General features: G+C 38.3%; 1 protein-coding gene across 6 annotated transcripts in view; it reads left to right on the top strand.

The window, feature by feature from the left end:
* APP (amyloid beta precursor protein) overlaps positions 1–18,165 on the top strand; it is a 274,034-nt gene that overhangs the window by 176,710 nt on the left and 79,159 nt on the right. For all 6 annotated transcript variants that reach the window (XM_068546942.1, XM_068546941.1, XM_068546940.1 and 3 more), the window contains 3 exons: positions 7,002–7,135; positions 12,014–12,088; positions 12,802–12,960. In XM_068546942.1, coding sequence (XP_068403043.1) covers positions 7,002–7,135; positions 12,014–12,088; positions 12,802–12,960 — 368 coding nt within the window. The remainder of the gene's footprint in view (positions 1–7,001; positions 7,136–12,013; positions 12,089–12,801; positions 12,961–18,165) is intronic.

Genomic DNA, 18,165 nt, shown 5'->3' with positions numbered 1-18,165 from the left:
GCATAGCTCTGACAAATTGACAAAAAACAAAAACTGAAGGTTAAGACATCCTAGATGCCAGTGGTTGTCGCTATGGCCTCACATATGGTTTTTAGATTCAGATTTGAAGTTGCTCTTACATTTTGGTGCATTGTGCTAAATAGGATATAGACATTAATAAAAAAGAACACCAGCATTGATTCGTTCATGCTCATTTCACATATTTGACAAAATTCCCACATCAGTACATGTCCATAAGACATAAAAAAGAAATGTAGCATGACTAGAGTAAACGCAGCATAGATTACATTCTTATTACCTTATGTCCACACGATGCATTGATAGTCTGCCAACTATGACTGCACTGACTATAAAATAAGTGTGTTACCAGGGCATGTCAGGGGAAAGTGCCTTTCTTTTTTTTGTAGAGTCTGGTACCACATGTAAGGATCACAGACTATTTTCACATTATAAATGTCTCATCTAACTGGGACTTGATAAATACTTGAGTTTAGAATGCATTAGGGATCTTAGTTATTTTGCAATTAGAGAAATGGAGAGACTTTTTTTCTCTTTGTTAAAGTTGGGGTGTCAGTCTATAAGCTCTGCCGTGTGGAGAGATGAAATTTTCGCATCAAATCTTCCTTTACAGGTTTGTATTTCCTATATATAAATTATCCTCATTGCCACCCATCATATAAATCACAGCCATTTCATGTGACAGCATTGCTAGCTCTGTATAAAATAGGATTTTCAATGATGAGGCAATGACTGTATGGGTCTTAATTTACTTTTATCTTCTGTTGTCAATGCTATAGAGATAAATTGCCTTTTTGCTGATGAAAGGAGACCAACCAAATTTTCTTGTTAGACTCTAACATTAGTATATTGACTACATGCCATTCATGGCCTCTGTTTAGAGAGGTAGTCATAGTTGTTACTGTTTGAAGATGCAGTTATTTCTCTTTTTGCATCCTGAGCCCGTTACGACCTTAAAATTATATGTCACCGTAGAGATTGAGGAAACAAACGGATATCAAAACGATAGCGGCAATTTTTCACCATGTCCCTACTTTTGATGCCCCGTTCTTGCTGTCTTTAATATGAATAGGAAAGGGGCACTATGCAGTGATTACAGAATCAGAACTAAAATGAGCATTTGGTGCATTTGCAGTTAAATTTGATGGTGTCCCTGATACGGAGGTTCTCCATCTGTGCCAAAAAAGTGCTCTCTACCACATTCTAAGACCATAGCCGTCTTTACCTTATTTGATGTAACGCACCTTACAATTATTAAATTTTCTGGGGGAAACACAGGAATGAAAAGGTTTCATTGGCACCATGTCGCCAATGATGGTGGTGTATTTTGTGGCAGGAACATTGGGTGCAGCTCGGGTTCGCTAACAAATTGAAAGCAAATCTGCTCGCCTCTCCCACCATCCTCACCCCACAAAAAATAGAGCTCTGCCTGACACTAAGAGAGGAGATTGTAGTGTGAAGTGGAAATGTTGTGACAGACATTGATGCATCATTATCAAAACTGAAATGAACCTTCACCAACATGTGAAAACAATGTCTCCCTTAGTATCTGGTTACCCTATGGTTTAGGAAACAGCATTTTGGGGTGAGAAAAAAAAGTAAATCTGTGCTCTTTCTCATGTCTCTTTGTGTGGGTATTGGGGAGTACCTTCCATGAGACTTCCTTACCAACTTCCTGCTACTTTTCCAAGCCATCCTCATCTTCATCTTTTACTCTTAAAAGATCACCTTCTGCTTTGTCGCTTAGCAGACAGAACGATCCTTCTAAAACACATCACATCACATTTTTCTCTCCTCAAAACAACCCACATGGGCTCCTCAAGAGTCCTTACCATGGCCTCAAGGCCCTTCATGATCTGTCCCCATTTCCTTTCTGCCTGTCTCACTACTCTCTCCCTTGCTTCCTCTGCTCTGGTCACACAGACCTTGCTCATCTTGGAATTTTCCAGTTTCCAGGCATACTCACTTCCAAAGGCCTTTGTGCTAGTTTCTTCATCTGCCTGTTCTTCCAGCAGGTAACTGGGAAGTAAGGCTTCAGTTCAGCTCTTTGTCTAAACGTCACCTTCTCAATTAGACCGAGCCTGGCCACCTACTTACTGCTGCAGTGTCCCCCCTCCTTCCCCGGCACTCTTGTTTCTTCTTAACCCTGCTCTTTCTTTCTTTTCTCCATAATACAAATCACATTCTAACAATGTGATTTATTGTTGTCTTCGTGTGTGTGTGTGTGTGTGTGTGTGTGTGTGTGTGTGTGTGTGCTGTTCGTTTCTCTCACTAGAATATAATTCCACCAGGACAAGGGCCTTTGTTTCACTCGTTGGTTTCTGCCGTATACCTCACAGGTACTAGGGGCTGTAATATCTGTTGATTTGGTGAAAGGAGGAATAAAGAAATGAACAAGCACACTCGAGGCATCAGAGTCTACATCCAAGCTGCTATGCAGTTCCTCAGATACCTCTGACCTCCCAGGATTGCAAAAGAGAGGAGGCTTATATCAAAAGCATTAGTCATCCGGTTCACATTGAGGCAGTAACGTGCTATGAATTGGAACTGCGTTTCTGTTGCGTGTTTTCATTTGGTATTACATTAGACACCCATTCTCAGTATTAAAAGGTCTATGTCTTACTATATTCTATAAGGCTGTTATGAGACTAGACTACGAAAATCAATATGAAGGTCATTTAAAAGTTAAAAGCCCATGCACGTGATGGTGAGAGCGCTGCTAATTATTTGCCAGCTGTAGAGGTCGAAACATAGAGCTGCAGATGTTTAAGTCTGGTTTTCTGCGGAAGGGTGAATAGACCCAGTGAGCCTGCTTGCAGGAGGTACAAAGGAGCATGTTTGAGCTGAGACCAAAGGCCAAAAGATCATTCAGATTCAAGCTCAATGGGCTCTCTCTCCTGACCTGCTTCATAACCCTACTCCTGCTGCTAAAACGTTGGTTGGTGGTCATTTACCAGATAGCATTCAGGGCAGGAAAGTGTTTGTTAGAAAATAGGCTGGCAGTTATCATAACAAAGCATATCGTTTGCCTGTACAGGTTGGTCATCAACAAACCAAACCCGTTGCAGTACCCAGACATGTCGATGGATTAGCCCCTTTCTGCTCTTAGTATTAACTTTATAGCCTCTTCATGGTTTAGTAATCCTAAATTCAGACTTAACTTGTGTGTGTCTGGGGATGTGAGTACGTTAAGTGACAGTATTTCCTTACTACACAGTAAATGTATATAACAGGGTAATGTTTTCTCCTCCCCACCTGTTAAATGAGAACACATGTAAAGTGCCTAGCGCAGTAGACGCTAATGAATGGAGGGTATTATGATTTGGCCAACCTGGAAATCTGAGCCTGGATCACAGTTTCTAAGGAACCTCAAAGGTCTCTGAACAGGATAACTGCTTTGTGCTTTTTGTTTAAAAAACACAACAAAAATAAACCCTCCTAAAAGTCAATTTGTTTCTGCTTTCTAGTCGGTTTAAGTGACTCATGATATACAGCTTCCTGTTCCTTTGTGCCCTGGAACATTCCTGACATTCCTTGAGCTGCTCCTTTCCCAAAAGGATGCACCTTGAAAGAGTAAGGGCATTAGGGCAGGTTTTCCTGCCCCTACCCACCATCCTTGTTATCATGTCTCTGGCCTACCATGGTCATGATCACAAAATGGCAGCCAGTCCTGGTATGACCATGTCTTTAGGATGTAGGAAAATTAGGGGAAATAGAAGCTGAGCTCTCTGTACAAACTTAAAACGTTTTCCCCTTTCTCCTCACCAGCTGCAAGGTAGTGATAATATACTACATTCATTTTAAAGTATTAAGAAATACCATCATTCTTCTCTCCTTGACTGGTCAGTGATCTAATTTGCTGATTGGTATGAATACAGGAAATTTTCGATTACTTACACCAATTGAGATGGAGGGCTAGTATGAATGACTACAAAGTTTGAATTAAAAATTAAAAGAGAGGATAGCTTCTCTTAAAGTCCTCAACTAAAGAAAGTATCAGGGGCCACTAACAAGGATTTACTGAGAAATATTTCTCAATTAAATGGAATAAATCTGTAATACAAGATTTGTATTTATTTCCTTGTTCCTAAAATATAAGTTTTAATACTTAAAATATTCTTCATCCTGTTAAGTATACCTCGCTTGCTCAGTTCTTTCTTATTCTTTTATTCTTAATATTGCAAAGCTGCATTTCAACTTAGACTAATGAGATTACAGTGACTAAGATTTTAGTGTTTCTCTCCATAAAACAGTAGATTTGCAAATCATAAGAGTCAGAGAAAACCATAAGAGTTGGAGAATCTTTCTACTTATAGAGTAACTTTTACAATTTCAGTTTTCCAAAGAGGGTGCCATGCTATGGTTACAGCAACTTACGGCAGGTAGTTATCTTGATCTGTAAATATGACCCCAAACATTTATACATTTTCATTTGTTCAAAATGTGAAATATAGTTTGCCTAATTATATCATTCTGCCAGATTGTACTATGCCAAAAGAACTTTAACTTGTTCTCATTTGCTACCAGAAAAGATGAGAAAATGTTTAAAATCATGGGGAAAAATGCTAAATACCACTTCCATTTCAAGTGGGGACATGGTTAGGCTAAAAATACACGCATATTGAGTTGCTTAAGCTGATGCAGAAAAACATTTACCTTTGTTTTTTTAACAAAAAAATTTAATTGAAAATTATTTTTCAGTCTTAAAAATTAGGATACATTTTCAATAATTTCAGCCTTTTATGCAGGTCATACCAAATTTTTTTAGAAAAGTACCTATTACTTTTCCTATCCATGGTACTTCATGATCCTGTGTGTAATGCATTTTCAGTGGATGTGAGATAAAAGTAGCTGGTTTTTCCTATGGTTAGGATAAGTGCTAAGATTTGAATTAGGATGTAATAATGAGCAAAGGAGGAGGGAAGGGCACTAACATGAATGAAGTGCCATGGGTGCCACCCTTTCTGCAGGGTGACTACCACATGGTATAGCATCTCATTTTCCCAGCACTCCTAGTATGTGGGCCTGTTGTCACCACTTCATAGATGAATAAACTGGAACATAGAGTGCTTAAGTTCCTTGCTCTGGGTCACAACTAACCTAAGATCAAGATGTTATTGAAATCAAGGTGTGCCTGATGACACAGTTCATGTTCTTTGCTTCTTTCTTTCCTTGTGCTGCTGAAATACACCTCCCCCTTGTCTATTACACAGAAGACAGGGACAGATGTCTTTCAATAGGTATGCCCTGTGCCAATCCCAGACCAGTTGACTCAAAATCCCCTGGTATTTTGAAAACAATTCCAGGAATATGCCCTGAAGTGAAGTATCCTTCCACTTCAGAGCAACATCTGCATTGACAACTAAACTGCTTTTATTTTTTAAAGAAAGAATTATTAAACAGTGATTGAAGTAGAAGGGAAGAAATCCGAATGAATAGTTCTCTTTAAATTTATTATTTAATTATATAACAAGAAGAAAGCTTTCTCGTTTTGGTTCAAATCTTGGAGCCTTCAGATTGGGAATTTTCAGATGTTTTCTTGAAACATGCTTAAAAGATACTTATCTTACGGTTTAGTTTCAAAATGACCTAGCAATTAATTCTTCTCATTTAAGTTCTTTTGGGGTTATTGTATCTCAGATATCTTAGATAAGATTAGGGAAGAAGAATACTTAGAACACTGGAGATAGTTGAGTAATCTTTTGAATAAAACACATAAATTGATTCGACCTGAGAACATAGTGAAAACACCTAATTTCATTTTTCTGGTTGAACATGCTTTTTTTTTTTTTCTGGCTGCGTTGGGTCTTCGTTGCTGCTGCGCACGGGCTTTCTCTAGTTGTGGCGAACGGGGGCTGCTCTTTGTTGCGATGTGCAGGCTTCTCATTGCGGTGGCTTCTCTTGTTGCGGAGCATGGGCTCTAGGGCGTGCAGGCTTCAGTAGTTGTGGCTCGCAGGCTCAGTAGTTGTGGCGCACGGGCTTAGTTGCTCCGCAGCATGTGGGATCTTCCCGGACCAGGGATCAAACTCATGTCCCCTGCATTGGCAGGCAGATTCTTAACCACTGCGCCACCAGCGAAGTCCCAAGGCTTTCTTCTTTAAATCAAAATCTTGTTTTCTTTTCATGTTGGGTTTTTTTTTTAATAAGCTCATAAATGCTCTGAATTCTCACTAGTCATTACTGATCTTTTGTAAAACTGCTGGTATAAGCATTATAAATCCCTTGGCTCATGAGTTTCAGGCATTTTTGCTTTATAGTACACGCTTCAGTTTTATGGGTATTTATTTTTCCGCATAATATAGCAGTATATGCTGCAATTCAGTAATATTGCTCGGCAATATTAGTGGAATTCAAAATAGAAAGCACTTTCCTTTTGACAACTAGTATAATGAATTGGTTGACTATTGCCAAATTTGTGAAGGCAGAAAGATCCTTTTGTAATTTCAAAAATGAATTTGACATTTATGAGGTTTTTGGTACTGTTTCAAATACTGCTCACCAGCTATCTAAAATATATAGTGTAGGATTTATCTTTTCTCTAAGGTGCAGTTATTCTGCGTAGGCTAATTTCGAGATTTCTTTGGGTTTTTCAGGAATCTTAAGGTGTGATATTGATACCACCATTTACTTTCAAGGTTACAAACATTAATCTAGCAAGGCATAGGGATTTGGTGCAACATGTGTGTATTAAACACCAACTGTTTTTACTCTATGCATGCTTGTTTCGCAAAGAATTTTAAATATAATACTGTAATCGCGAAATGGACTGTTTTTGAGATTTTCCTTCACCCTCTCCTTGAAAGGGGGGAAAGACATCCTTGCTGTGCTGCAGAATGTCTCATGGTCTCTTAAACAGCATTAACATCTTGTATGTGCTTCTTTACTAAATTCTTTGTTCTGGAATAAACGGAAAATAGGGCTTTCTTTGAAATGACTGGATATTCTGTCACTCTCCTCAAGCCTTCTTTCCTTCTGCTTTATAGTTCCCACAACAGCAGCCAGCACCCCTGACGCCGTTGACAAGTATCTCGAGACACCTGGAGATGAGAATGAACACGCCCATTTCCAGAAAGCCAAAGAGAGGCTCGAGGCCAAGCACCGCGAGAGGATGTCCCAGGTACATGTGACTTTCCATCCTTCAGTCGTACAATACTGGGGAAATCTGGATTTGCCTCTGCCTCAGAGTCTCCCCGGGGGCCCTATGGTTGATGAATGCCTAGGGGTGGGTAAGGCTCTTTAATTTTATCCAGATCTTAAAGACGTAACATTTTTAATTGTAAATGTTTGCTATAAGGGCACCGATTTGGGGCTTTTTGCATTCTCCTTGAACTTGCCACCTAGGAAAGACACAGGTATAGTAAGTATAGTAAGATTTTATAAGCACAAATTAAGTTGTGTGTACACCTTTCTCGATGGTTTTGTCACTCTGTGTTTAGCGTAGTCCTGTAATGGTGTTGTAAATTAAAATCACTTAAAATGTTCGTTAGCAAAGATGAATATTTTTGTATGGAATACCAAATTATGAAAACTTTGAACCTAACTTTTCTTACCGAGTTAATTCATAGGACTGTAGGAGCTTAAAACCAAAGTGAACCATAATGATCATTTTATCTAGTCCCATAAATGACAGATAATGCAGTCAACTTTCAAGCGTTTAGCTTCCCACTCTAGAACAAAGCAGTATAAGTAACACAGAGAGGCATTTGGAACCCAAGCCTTTCTTGTTCCTAGTACAATGCTCTTTTCACTATGTTGTGCTACAAACCCTGTTTTTTTTAATCATGTTCTTTATGAAACAAAAAATTGTTTCCAAAACAAATAATTTACATGTAATAATACCAACTACAATTTAAGTTATGCCTGCCACCAGGTGCTAGATGTTGTATTAGAGGTAGATAATACTGAGGATTTTAGTCCTTTGTCAGATTCAGATTCTTTTTTTTTTTAAGGTTTTTTTTTTTTTTTTTTTTTAATGTGGACCATTTTTAAAGTCTTTATTGAATTTGTTACAATATTGCTTCTGTTTTGGTTTTTTGGCCCTGAGGCATGTGGGATCTTAGCTCCCCAACCAGGGATCAAACCCGCACCCACGGCATTGGAAGGCGAAGTCTTAACCACTGGACCGCCAGGGAATCTCAGATTCTTTATTCATTCATTCAGTCATTCAACAAATACGTATCTATCACTTACTTGCCAATCACCATTCCAACTCATAGTCTATACCCTGAAGAGTGAACATGAAGAAATAATAGGAAAAGTCAGATTTAAGGAAACATAAATGAGTGACTGAAGAAAGAAAAATAGGGTTTTTCTTTAGGAAAGATACACACAATATGTAATCACTGTTAAGTAGGAATAGGACGACTATCAGCTGCCATACTTATTGCCACTGAAAAGACATCTTTTAAACTTAAATCCTGTCTCACTACTTGTTTCTGAAGCTCTCAGAACCTTGTTATTGCCCACAAAATCCATTTGTGGGACAATGAAGGCCCCAAAAAGAAAAATAACAAAATAAACACGGAACGCTCAGCTTGGCATTTCCAGTGCCTGCCCCCTCACCCAACCTCCTGCACCGCAAATCCAGTCATCTTACTTCCTCTCCCACCTCAACTGCTACCATCGTCATATGGGCAGCCTTAAACCACTCTGCTCAACGTATGCTAAACTCATCACGGACTCTCTTTGCTCTCAGCATTGATCTCTGGAAAGGTGTCCCACTCTTCTTCACGCTGGCACATCTCAGCCATTCCTTACACTCACGTAGTCCTCAGAGTGAGACAAGCAGTCATTGCTCTTTTGCATTTAACTAAATATTTGCTCACCAGTTTTGTTCCTCCAGCTGGATTGTAAACGTTTAGTCCCTATACATTTATATAAGTACCTTCCTAACCTTGCATTTCTATCTTGAACCCACTTAGTCATTATTTTTTTCAAAAATACAGATTCTGAATTTTTTCCAGTATTTATTGGTCATTTTGAGCCTGTTAATAGCACTGATTTCAAATACTCTTTCAGATATTGTAGATCTCTCCTAGAATAGTAACTTTATTTTAGCACACCTATTTAAGCCATGACTTAGTTCATATATGTTTTGATGGACTTTCTTCATCTTTTAGATACTACCTATATCTGAGATAATTTAAAGAATGTTATCCTGGAGCAGAGAATGTTGTCTCTTAGATTCCAGTGATCATAGGAGTATGAGATGCTTGAGATCAACATTTATCATCATAATCTATGGTACTGAATTCTGGAGACTGTTTGACTTTGAACTTGCCCGCCTCTTAAATCTCTCTGTATTAGTTGTCATTTTCTCTGCATGAAACAGCAAAGTCTTTGAAGATCCATTAATCCGGATGATTCTGATACTTTCGTGCATGCAGTGGAAAGTTGCTTTATAAGACTGTATGGGGCCACTGTGAAGTCTAGATCCTGAGAATTTTTAATTTAAAAATTTCATCTTTTAAAATGATCTTTATTACAGTTTTTGTTATTATTTGTTTTCTTACAATGCAGAGAATTTGGGGGCTTTTGTTGTTGCTGGGGCTCATGATAACTCTGAACTTAACAGATTTCTGTTGTTCTATGTCATGAATAGTATCTAGCAAATATAAGAAGGCACATGATCATTTATTCCATATGATTTTAACAGTTTTACTGTATCCTTAAAGTAAGGTTCTTCAAAATGGAAGTTGACCTTTCTCTACATTTATTATTTTTATGATAGAAGCATCAACATCTTAGGAACGGCCTTTTCTCCTGTCACCAAATATAAATAAACTTAGCTCACCTGTTGGATTGGCCATTTTATAATGGCTAATTGGGCCACAGGGGACAAAAGCATGGTCTTTAGAGCCACAAAGATCTCGGTTTATATCCTTCCTTCTCCATTTTTTTCCTGCATAACTTTGAGCAGGTAGCTTAACCTGATCCATAAAAATGGGGATGGCCAAGGCTAATCTCATGTGAGAAATCAATTAAACGAGAGAGATTTTGGAAAGCTCTTAACACTGGATCTGGTATTTAGCAGGTCAGGAGTGATGCACTCTATTATCAGTGGACCTCAGTGGAAGCCATTGTTCAAAGGGAGATGTTGAGCCCACGGTGTGTGTTTATCTTTGAGTAAGTAGGCCTAGTGTGATGGTGTAGGTGAATTGTTTTATTTGGAAGGATGGAGGATATTATTAAATTGCTCTGAAAATCAAAATTTTATTTCATTTCTACAGGAATGCTTATTTTCAATGCATTAGCTAAATAAATCTCCTTAATTATTCCATGGATTCCCCTGCTCAAAGCTGAAAGTTCTGAATATACAAAGGAAGATGGTAAAGATTTAAATGTAATGCAGGAAATCAGTTTTTCACATTCCAATAAGACATCTGACTTCTCTCTCAAACTAATTTTGAGATTCCTTACCTGAAGAATTTGTGGTAGAATACCGCCACTATGAACATTTTCGAAGCAGGAAATTCAAATATTTTTATTTCAAGGCTTATCTCATCTGTAAAGCAAAAGTAGTCTTTAGTAGCCCCCATCTCACAGGGGGTCTTCATTAACTCTTGGACCCACCAAAGCATCTGGGGCATTATGTTTCTTTTCCTTCTATATTCTGTTCTTGTTCATAGCAGCTGCACATTTTCCCCAATTTTGCTGTGCATGTGTTAGGTTATTTCTTATATGCTCTTCACTTGTAACAGAGAATTCATTCCATTCTTTTTTCTCCATAATTTCATGTAAACAACATGGGGAAGCTTGTCTTGTACTTTAGACAATGGATCGATGCTAACTGACAATGAAGTATCTAATTAAAAACTGACATGATGATGTGATGTGATATTCTCACAGAACTTCTCTATCAGTCGTTACTTATGCCAAGCTTCAAGGATGTCTGAAAAAAATCAATTCCTTAGGAATAAATACCTGTAAATAACAGGCCCTTATAATACAGAAATCAGGGTTTCTTGTGCTTTGTATGTCCACAAAGTATGCAAGTACACAGCTGTCAACAAACCATTATTTTGCTTACTGGATCTTTCTGTTCTTTATATTACCTTGCTCAGGTATGAGCTACACTTAAAAAAAAAAACTACTCGATCGTGAGTAGTACACTTGAAAAGGAAAAGGAAGCTGTAAGTGGTAAGAATCAAATATCGTTTCCTTTCAGCAGCATCCACAGCTGCAGACTTTTCCTCTTTGCATTCAGATCAGTGAATGAACTTCTCTCAGAGAAATCCTGAGTGAACATCATGGATGAGAAGAGGAAGTCTTATTTTCCTACAAAACAGATTAACCTGGTTACCAAATTAGTGTTACTTACCAAGAATACTTTTTGCTACATTCAGAACGTTATAACGTGTACTGTCTTGGAATTTCTGGAGGAATTTAGAGTATTCTTTGCTGTTCGTGAGGCAAGTTGGCAAGCAAAATGTTCTAATTGCCCATCAGTTCTTCAGTGGGGTGGATCTTAGGATTTCTGACAACTGAAATCTTCTTTTAGTTCCTCTATGATATACTTCTTGGTACTGTGCTCATGGCATGTGTACACATGCATACAGTTTTATATATGCTTTTTCCCCCTTCGTACTGTTTGAATTTTTATAACTTGCTTTCACAAAAGACTGAAACCAGCGTGTCCAATTTAATGTTGGAAGACCTTGTACAGGTAATATATGCCTTTTATGAATCGTTGACATTTGTGCACATCAAATGAAATGACTTTCAGCGATTTCTGAAAGTAATAGAAAAGAAAAAAGACCGACTTTGTTTCGAAGGGCCATATAAAGGTGAACGCTTACGTTTACTGTACTGCTGTGATAGATTATATACATCTTAGTGGGAGGTCAAATATTATTGAGCTAGGGGTGGAACGTGATCATTTTTTTCATGTCTAAAGTGTCAAATGTAGAAGAAAAAAAAAAAACAGTGATCTAGCTCATTAAATCTATGTTTGAAAAAAGCACTGATGGTTTTAAATGATTGCCTCCTTTTGTAGGTCATGAGGGAGTGGGAAGAGGCAGAGCGTCAAGCAAAGAACTTGCCTAAAGCTGATAAGAAAGCAGTGATCCAGGTAAACCCTGAGTCCGTCCTCCACCAGGCGTCGTACCCTTGTTGACGTAGCGCCTGCACCTTTTCAAGCATCTGCTGGAACCGCGTGCATGATTGTTCGTATGTCCCTCAACTTGGACTACTGCTAATCATTGTCTGATAATTCAGTTGCTTAAACCCTGCCTTACTTTTGCTCCCAATTAGCTCATTATAATTCATTTCTTTAAAACTCAGATTGTTACTTTAAAGTCTAACTTGTATCAATAATATACCTTTCTGGTTGCCATAATCTTCTGCTACTTCTTCCCCGTGGCAGATTTACACGATAATTTGAACTTTTGACTGGAACCCCTCTCAGAATTACCTTCGGTATAAACCATGAGGTTATCGTGATCATTTTCTTAAAGTTCTTTGAGTAAGAGAGGGCTTTCATAAATATGCATGTAATTTAGAGTTTCAAGAATATATACATTTATTCTACCTTACGGTTAGTCAAATCAGTTTTCAGTGACCATATGAAATAATGATTTACATTGAGAAATTAGGTCTGGGGATGAAAAGCAGGGAAATGGAGGGGAACCCATAAGACATGCTGAATTAGTCAATCAGTCAGTTGGAATGACTGAAGTCTTTGAATAAAACAAAGTATGATATGCCTTTTAAAAGACTTGAATTTGCTGCTCCATCCTATTTGTCTGGTTCCCGATTGTCACGTGCCTGTGTTTGTGACGGCAGCATTTCCAGGAAAAGGTGGAATCTTTGGAGCAGGAAGCAGCCAACGAGAGGCAGCAGTTGGTGGAGACGCACATGGCCAGAGTGGAAGCCATGCTCAATGACCGCCGCCGCCTGGCCCTGGAGAATTACATCACCGCTCTGCAGGCTGTGCCCCCTCGGGTAGGCTTCCCTTCACAGCTCAGGGCACAGCAGCCAGTAGGCATGGGGACACTGGGGACTGAAGGCCCTAAGAAAGAAACTGGGAGAAGTTTCTAAGAGCACCGTTATTCACAGGTTCAACCTCAGTCTGTTTTATCTGGAAGGTTAAAGGGTCACAGGGCAGCTGCCTCCATAAGACCATCTCTGTACAGTAGACACACCTTTCCACCGAGGAGTCAGACAGGCTTCCCGGGAGCTCACAGCGCAAGACCTGATTTGAGTTGATATCCCTGGCTGGTGACAGTTCATGGTATAGTTGAAGTCAGGGAACCACAAGAGCTGGAAGGAATTTAGATGTAACCTAGCCCAGCCCCCTTATGATGTAAATGAGATCTTTAAAAGCTGAGATTTGGCTGGGTTATAAGGATTTTTAGTGGAATAATAGGAACTAGAACTGAAATTTCCTGCTGAGAGCAGCAGCCATATTCTCTGGGGATAGGAGCCCTATTTGGTCATGACGTCCACAGCAAAGGGGTTTATTTGTGGTACTCAGGGATAAATGCCCAGAAAGGCTTACCAAGCACTGCAAGCAAAGGCTTCATGGGAGAGCTTACTTTGGATGTAAGGAACATTTTGAGCATGAGTGTGTGTACATCATGTCAGCTTGTTCTATCCATTACTGAGTGAGGAATATTGAAATCTCCAACTATAATTGTGGATTGGACTCTTTCTCATGTGATACCCTCAGGTTTTGCTTTGTGTATTTTGAGGCTCTGTTCTTAGGTGCATAAACATTCAGTGTTGTTATGTCCTCTCTACCCCCCTTATCATTATCAAATGTCCTTCTTTATCCCTAGTAATAGGTTTTGCTCTAAAATTACTGTGTCTGATATTAATTAAGCTACTCTAGCTTTCTTTTAATGTATCATAGTGTATCATTTTTCCATCCTTGTGTTTTTGTTTAAGCTATTCGTTTATATTTGAAGTACATTTCTTGTAGGCAGCATATACTTGGGTCTTGCCCTTTAATTAAGAAGACCATTTAATGAAGTTATTGATATGATTATGCCTAAATCCATCATCATGCTGTTTGTTTTCTAGTTGTCCCATCTGTTCCTTGTTCCCCCTTTTTTTTTTTGCTACCTTTTGGATTAATTGAATATATTTTATGATTCTATTTAGTGTCCTTTCTTGCCTTTTACCTTTAACTCTTTATTAATTATTTTAGTGTTTGCTTTAGTGTTTGTAGAAAACACCTTCAACTTTTCACAATGGTATTATACCAGTACAAATGATGTTATACCACTTCCCTTATATTACAAGAACCTTACAATAAGGTACTCCCATTTCCCGTTTCCTACTCTTTGGGCTGTTGTTGTCATACTTTTTCCATACTACATGATTGTTATTTTTTAAACAGTCAATTATCTTTTAAAGAGTTAAATAATAAGGAAAATATTTATTTACCTATATAGTTACCATTTCTGGTGTTCTTTGTTCCTTGTGTAGGTCCATCTGGAATCATTTTTCTTCTACCCAGAGGACTTCCTTTAAAATTTATTTTAATGCATTTACATTCGTAAAGAATCCTTTTTGCTTGGGTATGCCTGACAATATCCTTATTTCACCTTTCCTTTGAAAGACATTTTTACTGGGATAGAATTCTGGGTTGAAGTTTTTCTTCAATTGCCTTAATGTTGATGCTCCATTGTCTTCTTATTTGCATTGTTTGCAACAAAATACTTATATCATCCTTTTCTTTATGTCTCTGTAAATAATATATCTTTTTTTATCTGGTTGCTTTTAGGGATTTTTCCTTTTATCACTAGTTTTGAGCAATTTGATTATGATGTGTCCTGGTATATTTCAACCTGCCATTAACCCCCTCTGGCTATTTTTCATATCATACATTATAGTTTTCATGTCTAGAATTTTAATCTGGATTTTTGTATGTTTGTTTCATATTTTCCATATCTTTACTTAATTTTTGAACCTTTGGAATTTTTTTATTGGCTTTCCGGCATTGTGAAGTTCACCTTGTTGAGTGCTGGGTATTTCTGGATACCTATTACTAATCCTGAGCTTTGTTCTGTAATGCAGTAAATTACGTGGAAACAGATTAGTTATCAACCTGTGGCGAGTGATTCCTCAATCCTGAAGCGAGACCCTTCTGAGTAATCTACCATGAATGTTGAGTTTTTCCGTCTGGATGATGGAAACAAGTACTATTTCTGACCCTGTGTGAACACCAGACACTGTTACCTCTAATCCTTTTGGGAGATTTTTTTCCCATGGCCTCATGTTTCTTTCATGTGCGTGCATTGATCATTAGTCAGCTGCATTCTCATAGGGCATCATCTCCAGGTTCTCTCTCTGAGCAACTGCTTCCTCTCCAGTATTTTTTCCTGTGACTGCCAGCCACCTCCGTCTCTTTAGACTCTCACCCCATATCTTCAGCTCTCTGGAATCTCCCAGGTTCTGCCTGGGTTCCCACGCCTGGAGCCACAGCCTGGAAACTCAAGGCAGTAAGCTTGGGCAATTGTAGAGCTCACAATATTTGTTTCTTATTTCTCAGTGGTCTCTGTCCTTCACCTGGTGTCTAATATCTTACAGAAATATAGTTTGTCCATTCTTTGGTTGTTACTGGCAGCAGGGTAAATCTAGTTTCCACTACTTATCTTGGCTGGAAGTGGCAGTCTGTGTGTACACTATGTAACTAAACCAAAAAACCACCCACTTGCACTGATTAGCCTCATCATTTTGATTTTTCTTTCTATACTAAGGTTCAGTGCAGAAAGCTCTGAGGAACCATAAGAGAACTCTGGTACTCTTCCAGATAGCGAAATGGTATTGACCCTCTGTTTTACCAATGACGTCACTGAGACTGAGTGGCTAGTTCAGGGTGACACCACTAGTAATGGACAGGGTAGAGCTGTGAGTCACAGGTGACCACCGCAGGGCCTCCTACCAGACCAGGCTTCCTCTCGGAACAGAAAGCTTTTGAAAAAGAATATTCACATTAGCATTTTCATTTTCTCTTCAGAAAAAAATCTGTCCTGGCACAGTTCAGTAAAATTATGTTTATGTATCTGGAGAATGAGTTCCTTGGTTACTCTCTTTTTTTTAACAGGACTTTATTTTTGGGTGCGGGGCCATCAGCATCATTTGCCAGAGCAAGGCAGGATGGTGGGTGTTGAGACCAGAATCTTAATAGCTGACATTTAGCGAAGCGTTCCAGCTAAAGGTCCGATTTCTGAAGTAAGATCTTTGCTAAATGGTCATTGATAGAGCTGAAAGTAAGATGAGGACTGAATGGAGTCTTCAACAAATGCACATTTCAGATCTTTCAGTTCAGTCCCATCAGCCATCACAGGAAAGACAGTGACAAGAATAATATTTGCCAAAGCTTCTTGTGTTATCAAAGGAGATAATTACAGATTTGGTCATAATCATGCTTGCCCTGAGTCAGTTGATCACTCCGTGTAGAATTAGACAACCTGTTTATTTGAAATAAAAATTAAAAATTGGATTAAGAAGAACTGTTTTACTGTCAAAAAATCAGATTGTTGTTGATTGATCCAAGGATTCATGTTGAATTCTTACCTAGAAATGCATAAAACTCTCCCATCTAATAAAAACTGGGACTGGGTAGTTACAGGCATGCAACCTTGGCATTACCTGCCATTTTTGTTAAGTTATTGTCTTTGTCTGTGGGTTTTATTTGAATGTTAATGTATAGCTTGACATGGCACTTAGCTCCACACTTCGGAAAATGCGAGAAAATTCTAAATCCCTTCTTGAGGGCTTTTATATATTGCTGTTGAAAGACATAAATCAGAAGCTTGCCAGTAACTCTCTGAGAAAGGTCATGTCTTGTATTGGAGCCATAAATAAGTATTTCTGAAATCTCCCTCATACTTACACAGTGCCTGGAAAGTACAAAATATTTACTCAATGTGAGCTGAATATAAGAAAATGAATTAGTCAAGTGTTTTTTCTGTAGATTCTGTAGCTGATAATCACGTCAGAATAACTATCCCCTTAACCCTGACCACTTTTGCCAAATAGTCCCCAACTTCACAAACAGGAATCTGGAGCAACACGGATTGTTTATACAGTCTCTTTGAAGCTTAGGTTTAATCCATGCTTTCATTTTTTTTAAACCCAAGCTTGGAAGTATGACGTAATGATGTTTTTGTGCAGCTGGAATTCCTTGCTCTACCACGAATTTCATTTGTGAGTCCCTGTGTCTGTGTGTGCTTTATGTTCCAAATTTCCTTTTTGATTAATTACATTCCTACTGGCTGATACACTGAATGGCCAACCGAGAAGTGCATTGTTTGAATCATATTTAGAATTTTTATATACATATATACTTCACATATTACAGTTGTTAAAACAGTCTCTCCATGTCCGTCCATCCTCTTCCGCCCTCTCCCAACCCCCAGGAATAAAAAAATTAGAATGCAGTTTTGTCTTTGCACTAGGATAAACTCTTAATCTGTAGAGGGCTAGTAACTCTTCTAAGGACCAGCTCTTCAAATTTTTCACTTCTCTAAAAGTTTCCTTGGAAAAATAAAGGAGTTACGCTTTTTTCTCCAGAAAAGTTAAAGTCTTCTCCAAAGTGGCATCACACATGGTTAAACTTCTATCACCCTTGGAGGCCTTTAAACTACTAAACATAAGTACTGCTTTAAACTAAATTATCATCACAAAACACAGGACTTTGGCTTCTTACTTTCACAGAGCTCAAATTGATGCAACTCATGAAATAATGAGTTCAATACTATCTGAGCCTTCCCTCCTGTAACTGGCAGGGTCTACTTCATAGATGGAGAAAAGATTATGATATTGCCTGACTGTTCAACATTCTGTGTAATCTGAAGAGAAACTAGACTTAAGTGGGATCCCATATAGATAAACCAAAGGCTGCATAGGAATTTCTGTTTAAAATAAACTTTCCATTGTAGGCTTAGGTCTGGAAAAACTTAGGAGCTGGAGTAAGAACTGAAATGCTTTAAAGATAAGAGACAAAAAGCCAGAGCTTTCTACGTAATTCTTGGATTTTTGGTGTCTTTACAGATACTCAGTCTAAATCTCCATTAGACAACATCCTAATTATTATCCTGACTTCAACAACTTTTAAGAATTTTCTATGTGAAAGAAAGAATTAAGAAACATTTTCACGTATGTCTGTGTGTCTGTGTGCCAGTAGTGTTGTTTTGG

The sequence above is a fragment of the Eschrichtius robustus genome, chromosome 6 (assembly GCF_028021215.1).
Source record: "Eschrichtius robustus isolate mEscRob2 chromosome 6, mEscRob2.pri, whole genome shotgun sequence".
NCBI lineage: Eukaryota > Metazoa > Chordata > Mammalia > Artiodactyla > Eschrichtiidae > Eschrichtius > Eschrichtius robustus.
Note: the sequence above shows the minus strand (reverse complement) of the source record. Positions and strands in the feature narration are given on the sequence as shown.